The 8,210-nt window shown below is 39.5% G+C and overlaps 2 protein-coding genes across 2 annotated transcripts in view; both read right to left on the bottom strand.

Moving 5' to 3' along the window:
* Positions 1 to 470, bottom strand: part of LOC105825714 (olfactory receptor 10G9-like) — a 1,276-nt gene extending 806 nt beyond the window's left edge. Inside the window, exon 1 of the mRNA XM_012663599.1 lies at positions 3 to 470. Coding sequence (XP_012519053.1) covers positions 3 to 470 — 468 coding nt within the window. The remainder of the gene's footprint in view (positions 1 to 2) is intronic.
* Positions 471 to 5,694: 5,224 nt separating this feature from the next.
* LOC105825721 (olfactory receptor 10G9-like) lies at positions 5,695 to 6,656 on the bottom strand. The gene is given in 2 exon segments (XM_012663604.1): positions 5,695 to 5,978; positions 5,980 to 6,656. Coding segments are annotated over 2 exon segments (930 nt in total). The 5' UTR covers positions 6,631 to 6,656; the 3' UTR covers positions 5,695 to 5,699.
* Positions 6,657 to 8,210: the final 1,554 nt, after the last annotated feature.

The following is an 8,210-nucleotide window of genomic DNA, read 5'->3' as shown; positions in this document are numbered from 1 at the left end:
ACAGCAGAGTGCAGAGAGCCACTGAGCCAAGTGCTGGTGGCCAGGAGGGCACAGGTTCTCCCACTCATCATGCTGGCATACCTGAGTGGGTAAGTGATGGCCAGGTAGCGATCGTAGGACATGACCGTGTAGAGGAAGCACTCTTTGCCTCCCAGGAAGTGGAAGCAATAGAGCTGGGCCATGCAGCTATAGAAGGAGATAGCCTTGCCACCCGGGGACAACAAGGCCATGAGCATTTTGGGCACCGTGACAGTGGAGAACCACATGCCAATGAAGGACAGGTTGGTGAGGAAGTAGTACATGGGGGTGTGGAGGTGAGAATCCAGCCTGATCACCAGCAGGATGAGGAGGTTCCCCAGCACAGTGAGCACATAAATCACCAGGAAGATTCCAAAGAGGGGAGTGTCCAGCGCTGGGGCATGGGGAAGGCCCGTGAGGATGAACATCGTCACAAGGCTCACGTTTGACATTTCTTCTTGCCCTTGGTCTCTCTCCCTGTGGGCATATAGTGAGCACCCAGAATTCAGCATTTAATTCGGTACTGAGAATACATTCTCTATGACAACCGAATAATTCTAGAGTTAATTTGAACTTTGCTCATTACAAAGCTGCTCTGATAATGATGACTCAGAAACTCTCATACTCTATCACGCTCTTTCTCTTGTGTGTACGAGAACACACACACAAATAGTGATACACAGAAATATATGCAGAAGAAAGTGGGAGAAACACTTTGTATTGGATTTCTATTGGTATATTTTAAATTACCACCAAGTTAGTGGCATAAAACATGCAAATTTATTATCTCACCCTTTCTGTGAGTCATGTCAGCTGGGTCCTCTGCTCAAGGTCTCACCAGGTTTTAATCCAGGTGTCAACTGGGGCTGCGATCTCATCTGAGGCTCAGGATCCTCTACCAGGCTGACTGAGTTTGTTGGTGGGATTCAGTTCTTTGCAGCTTTAGGACTGAGATTCCAGGTTTCTTTCTGGTTTTTGGCAAGACATACCACCCTCAGCTTTTTGTCGCAACTCTGGTGTCTAGGATCCTAACCACCAGGACTTCTCACAACGGGACAGCTCACTTCTCCAAAGCCAGCAGGAGAAACTCTCTCCAGTTTTCTCGGACCAAGTATTATGTAATAATGTAAGCAAGGGGCTGATATCCCCATACTATTTACAGGTCCCACTCACATTGGAAGGGAGATTATTAAATAGAGAGTGTATAGTAGTGGGCAGGAATCTTAGAGACTACTTGGAATTCTACTTACCATGTTTTATTTTTGCCGCAGGGTTCATAGGAAATATTTTTTAAAAAACAAATATTTAACTATTGGTAGCAATGAATATTTCAGAACTGCACACTACACCTAAACATTGTCTAATTTCCTCATATGTTACCTGGCATTACTAACATCATCTATTTCATTGAGAATTTGTCAAGCATTAAATGAGATGAAACATTTCAAGCACTTAGTACAGTGCCTGGCATGTGATAACTACTCAATAAATGTCAGTGAATCATACAATATTGTGCCTTTTAGCAGTATTACAGAATCGTCATGTGTGATGTTGGAGAGAAAGAGAATACATCCATCCCTTAGTGTTTCCAGAGACTTCATCTCAATTGAAAAGCTACATATGTTTGGAATGTTTCATCCCTGGTACTGTTAATGGTGCCCCCACCACTGCCTGCTTTTAAAGGGCTTCTCTCTGATCTCTCAGGGCAAGAATCTCAGTAAAACTTCACAGTGAGACACCCTATAACCTCCTCAATGATTCAGAAGACACCAAGCATCATACATGACCGGTCCACTGTTTAACTTACATTTTACCATCCCCTCTGAGGCTCTAGGAACGTGATGTTCATATGTGCCCCCCCAACCACGATCTACTGAGTAGGGCAGGCCAGTTATCCATCATACACTGATCTATCATAGATGTTTAAACATTTTTTAGCATTAAGTTTGTTAGAGATCGTCTTTTCCCCACCACCTTCCCCTATTCCTCATGCTCATAATCCCACGAAAGGTTCTCATAAAAGAAGACAATTCCATCAAGTCAGTGTTTCTTACTTAACACTTACAGCCTGAGACAGGAAAAAATGGACCCAATCTAAGAGGAGGAGATGTCATCTTGCTGTGTACAATTGAAATTGAGGCAGAAATGAGGTTTTTGACTCAACACAAAATGTTGTCTTAGTTCAGGATTTTATCAGTTGTTTGGTGAGAAGAGGCTATGAAACTGGTTTACCAAAGCAAGAGAAACCAGGGTCTCTGCTCTTAGCCAAGCCCAGATAAAATGTACCCTATCTCCAGGGAATGTGGCTTAAGCTATATTTTTCAGATATATGAATAAATAGCAGAGATGGGATTGTTGTAATCACCAATATGGATATCAGAGCTCCAAAAATGGAACAGATGTAACTCCGAAATTTCTACTGGACTGAGGGACCAATCCCTAAAATGGCTTCATGTGCCTATTGCTGAATTATGAAAATTGTCATCAGATGAAGTCCACAGTAGCCTCAGACTTAAATAAGAGTCTCAATCAGAAGAGTCAATGTCTAACTTGAATATTCATGTTGTAGCAACTTAGTCCCTATTTGCACCCCCCAGTTACTATAATATCTATATACCTATCTATCCATTTATCAATCTAGATGACTGATTTTAGAATCAAGTCTAACAATTCCTGAGGACCTTAGCCCTGAATGCAAGTTAGAGGTAAAGGAAAGAGGGAAAGCAGAGGAAACTGAGTTAAATTTACCTTTCTAAGAACTCATCTTACAGTATGTGAATCACTCCAGTAGTAAAACTCATCTGAGGTTTTTTCCCAAATTCTTCACTCTCCCCATGCTATTTAGAGGCACTAGCTGCAAGGCATTACTCAAAGAACATACATACACAGTGTTGAGATAGAGTGAGCCATTTCCAGTCAGGAACCAAACTAGATGAGGTGCAGGAAACAGAAACTAAGATAGGTAGGAGCTCAACTTGATTTGTGTCTCAGGGGATGGGATTGCTCTTGGGTTTTCAGGTTCCCTCGATGAGCACAAAACAATAGGAAGAGACCAATGGAAGGTTCTCCATAAACATGCACATATTACCACGTATGTTTCTTATTGAAACCCTCCAGCGAGAGGCCCATGTATGTCTGGAACTGCTGTTTATACCTAAGAGGAAAGAAGGACGACTTAGTCTTTTCCCTCACCAGTGACTGACAGACACAACTGCTTGCTCTGAACTTAAAATTGGCCAGAATCCAGTATGTTCCTCAACTGTGTGTGCTCTCTGGCTAATATCACCCTCTCAGTGACAATCTTTGTACAGAGGTTTAGTGTTGTTTAGAATTTTAGGGTGACTTTTCCCCAAAGAAATACTTACTCTACATAATTATTTCCCAATTGTATAAGTAATAATGAGATTGTATTGTTGTCATGATATTCACTGCCTTTTATAACTATGAGTAAACACTTTGATAGTTCATATGTATATCACCTTTGTAAATTAGCTTTTTGGGATCTTTATTCATTTCTTTTTTTTGAGGCAATAGTCTTTATTTTACTGATTCTTCTGAAGTCTTACAGATTGAGAACAATAATGTATGTTTTACCATGAGGTAAAATGCAATTTTAAATTTATCATCATTTAAATATATTTTTGTATGTATAGATTTTTTAAAATGTTCTAGGAAATTGTATCACTTGATTCTCATTTGTTTTTTCAACTTGGTATTTTGCTTTAAAGGAGTTTTTCTTGCATAAAAGGTTTATTAATCTTCACTTATATACTATTTTAATGATTTCATGTTTTATTTCATATATATCTTTAATTCATCTGGAATTAATTTTACCTTACCTGTGACACAAGGATGTTTTTATTTTCTATATAATTTTAGATTGTAGTTGTATTTACCTCATGAATTGAAGTGAATTGGGGATTTTAAGTTCTCAGTTGATTTTTCTTTATTATGATTTGATTATTTTTTTATTACATGATGATGAATGAAAATAAGCTGCAAAATGTTTATTTCACAATGTAATGATGGTAGTCTAATATATTACTTTTATGAATAGCCTCTGTTTGTTTTCTTTAACAATTCTAAACAAATGTCATACATTCCTATTTTTATCTCCTTTATGCCTTAATTGATTTTGTGATGTGTCCATTGTGAGACAGGGTCAAGATTAATTTTTATCATTTTGGGAAGCCAAATTACCTGAAATAATTTTTGAAAAAAGCCATTCTTTCTTTTGTGCCCCATAATGTCATCACTATTACATGAATATGTATCACTCTATTTCTATATCTTTTATTCAGTTTTATTTTTCTAGACTCATACAAATACCACACTTACTAAATTACTATAGCTTCATAATAAGTTTTGATATCTGGTATCGTGAATCTTCTGGTTTTGTTTTCTTCTTTTGAGGTTCTCGTGACCATTTTGAGTATTCATTTCATTTCACCACACAGTGTACGATCTGCATGTCCATATCTACAAAATGAAATTCCAGGATTTTATTTGGCATTGTATTGAATCTATAGGAAAAATTGAAGAGATTTCACTTCTTTAAAATAGTCTTTCATTTCATATTTACATTTTAACCCTTGATTTTGATTTCTTCAACAACTTTTATATTTCTCTGAAAATATTTCATTTCTATTGTAATGGTCTTATACAACTTGACTTACAACTAAATTCAGATCAAGGTTTCTCAGCCTGAGAACTATTGAAATTTTGGGCAAAGTAAGTCTTGTTGTGAGGGGCTGCACTGTGCATTGTGTGAGGTTTAGCAGCATCCCTGATTCTAACACTACATGCCAGGACCTGTGACATACAACGGTGTCTTCAGACACTGCCTAGAGACCCCAGTGGGGCAAAAGTGTCCCCAGTTGAGAGCCACCGATGTAAATATTTAAGAGATATTTAATTTTTATATTGAATCTTAACAAACATAAGTAGGCACAAAAGATAAGTGTGTAAACCATTAAACGTGTCGTTGTAGATCATAATTATCACTGCTGTATAGTAACCCATTGTGTGAATATACAACTTACTTTTCATTCATTTGCAGACAGTCATTTGAAGAGTTTCTGACTTTTGACCATTAAAAATAATGTTTCTAGAAATATTGTTTAGGGTGTGCATCTACACACACATATATGGAAAAGCATTTAATACATTTATATATTATATATTACATGCTTTCTATTGCATACACCCTTGGATTTGTACACACAGAGAAACACTCAGTTCCAATAAAAACATTGAAAAGATATTTGAACAGCTACAACCAGAAAATAAATGACCTCTGATATTTGCTACTATTCTTGAACAATACCCCCATGATTGTAAATTCTTAATTTGTATGTACAAGAAATAAACCAGAAAACAAAAGCCTATCATGAAATAAGTAAACCTCTGTCCCTGAGATACAATTAAAATACGTATGTTTTAAAAGGCAAAAATTCCTGTTATAGAGAAATGAGTAAATAGATCAGAATATAAACATGTTCATCATAAATAAAAAGCTAGTTCTGATTTTTAAAATTTCTTAGAAAATCTGTGAAAGAAATATGACTTAGTAAATGGTTTTCAATATTTAACGCAGACAACTATACATGTAATAAATTTCACAGGGACAACTAAATCCTATTACTTCTTTTGAACAAATTAGTACATGTATTTTCTAGTGTTTAATCTCTCTGAAAAAGTGCTACTTTGTCTTTAAGTTTCAACAGAGTGTTTTTCACCTCTTTGCTTCTCAGGGTGTACACAACAGGGTTGAGAAGAGGTGTCAGCACAGTGTAGAAAACTCCCACAACACCATCCAGCATCTCTGGAGCCTCAGGTAAATGAAAATAGCAGGGAACAAAGAAACAAAGGACCACAATACAGTGGGAAGCACAGGTCTGAAAGGCTCTGTGTCTCCCCTCTGAGGTGCAGATCCTCAGGATGGAACAGATGATGGACACCGTAGGACAGCACTATCAGGAGAAAGCAGCCCGAGGTCACCATCCCAATGCTCACAAAGATGACAGTCTCAATGGTGGAGGTGTCTGCACAGCCCAGTTTGAGGATCGGCGGTGCATCGCACAGGTAGTGCTGGATCTGGATGGGCCCACAGAAGGGCAAACGGAATGTCAATATGGTCTGGACAGCAGAGTGCAGAGAGCCACTGAGCCAAGTGCTGGTGGCCAGGAGGGCACAGGTTCTCCCACTCATCATGCTGGCATACCTGAGTGGGTAAGCGATGGCCAGGTAGCGATCGTAGGACATGACCGTGTAGAGGAAGCACTCTGTGCCCCCCAGGAAGTGGAAGCAATAGAGCTGGGCCATGCAGCTGTGGAAGGAGATGGCCCTGCCACCCGGGGACACCAAGGCCATGAGCATCTTGGGCACCGTGACAGTGGAGAACCACATGCCAATGAAGGACAGGTTGGTGAGGAAGTAGTACATGGAGGTGTGGAGGTGAGAATCCAGCCTGATCACCAGCAGGATGAGGAGGTTCCCCAGCACGGTGAGCACGTAAATCACCAGGAAGATTCCAAAGAGGGGGACGTCCAGCGCTGGGGCATGGGGAAGGCCCATGAGGATGAACATTGTCACAAGGCTCACGTTTGACATTTCTTCTCACCCTTGGTCTCCTTCCCTGTGGGGATATAAAGACCACCCAGAATTTAGCAGTTAATTGAAAACTAAGTGTCCATTCTCTATGTAGCAATTACATCAAGCATGATAAATGACTCAAGAGTTATAGTGAAATTTGCTTGTACAAAGCTTCTTTGGTAAGAGTGTTGGTGAAATGATTTTAGCATCTCTCTCTTACACATCCAGGCACACCGACACACACAGAAATAGAGATTAACGTGACAGAGAAATAAGAACAAACACATTGTATTAGATTCCTATTGTTGCTTTAAAAATAACTATAAACTTAGTGGCATACAACATGCAAATTTATTATCTCACCCTTTCTGTGGGTCAGGCCAGCTGTACCCTCTGCTCATTGCCTCACCAGGTTTTAATCAAGGTGTCAACTGGGGCTGCAGTCTCATCTGAGCCTCAGGATCCTCTACCAAGCTTCTTGAGGTTGTTTGCAGGATTTCGTTCCTTACAGTTTTAGGACCAAAGTTCCAGTTTTATTCTGGTTGTTACCCTAGGCCCCTTCACAACATGACAGTTTCTTGAAAGCCTGCAGGAGAGTCTCTTTCCATTGTTCTATGACAGTGTCATGCAGTATAATGTAATCAAGGGTTATTTCCCATCATATTTATACGTCACACACACACTCAAAGGGAGGTTCTTAAATGGGGAGTGTACACCAGGGGGCAGTCATGTTGGAGTTTACTTGCAATCCTACTTAACCATATTCTATAATATCTTTGTTTCAGGGTTCATCGGAAAGCTTGAAAAAACTATTGGTTAGTAGCAATGATATATCTAAAGTCCACAGTCTACCTAAGTCATTCTCTAGTTTTCTCAGAAGTCACTTGACATTACTAACATCACCTCCCTCACGGAACAGTTTTCAGCATTAAAAAAGATGATACATTTAAAGTATTTAGGACAGTCTGGCAGGTGACACCTGCTCAATGATGACAGGGCATCATACAACCTTGTACCTTGAAACAGTATTGCAGAATTGCTCTTTTGATCTTAGAGAAAGATAGTAAATATTTAGTGTTTCCAGAAACTTCTTCCCAACTTAATAGGTAGGGTCTTCTGCCATATTTGATAACTGGTGCTCTTCCTGGTGCCCCCACCGACATTTGCTTTCAAAGGATTTCCCTCAGGTCTCAGGCAGATAGGAATGTTGGCAAGACTCCGTAGTGGAATTTCCCAAATCTCCTCAGTGATCAAGAAAATATTAAGCTTCCAGACATGACTGGCCCCCTGATTCTCTTACATTTGACCATTCTCTATGAGGCTCTAAGAACATGATGTTCACATGTGCTGTCCCATCCACAGTGTGCTGGGTAGGCCCAGCTTCTATCATACACCCTTCTATCCTAGATGTCTCAGTACTTTTTAACCTTGGCTTTGTTAGAGATGCTGTTTCGCCCACCATCTTCCCCTGCCCCTCATGTTGATAAACCAAGCAACGCTCTCATAAAAGAAGGCGATTGCATCAAATCAGTGTTCCTTACTTAACACCTATGATCTGAGACAGGAAAAACGGACGGAGACTATGTTTGCTTGTTGTC

Source organism: Propithecus coquereli, unplaced genomic scaffold (genome assembly GCF_000956105.1).
Source record: "Propithecus coquereli isolate 6110/MARCELLA unplaced genomic scaffold, Pcoq_1.0 Scaffold813, whole genome shotgun sequence".
In the NCBI taxonomy this organism is placed as follows: Eukaryota; Metazoa; Chordata; class Mammalia; order Primates; family Indriidae; genus Propithecus; species Propithecus coquereli.
This window is presented reverse-complemented; position numbering and strand designations above follow the sequence as displayed.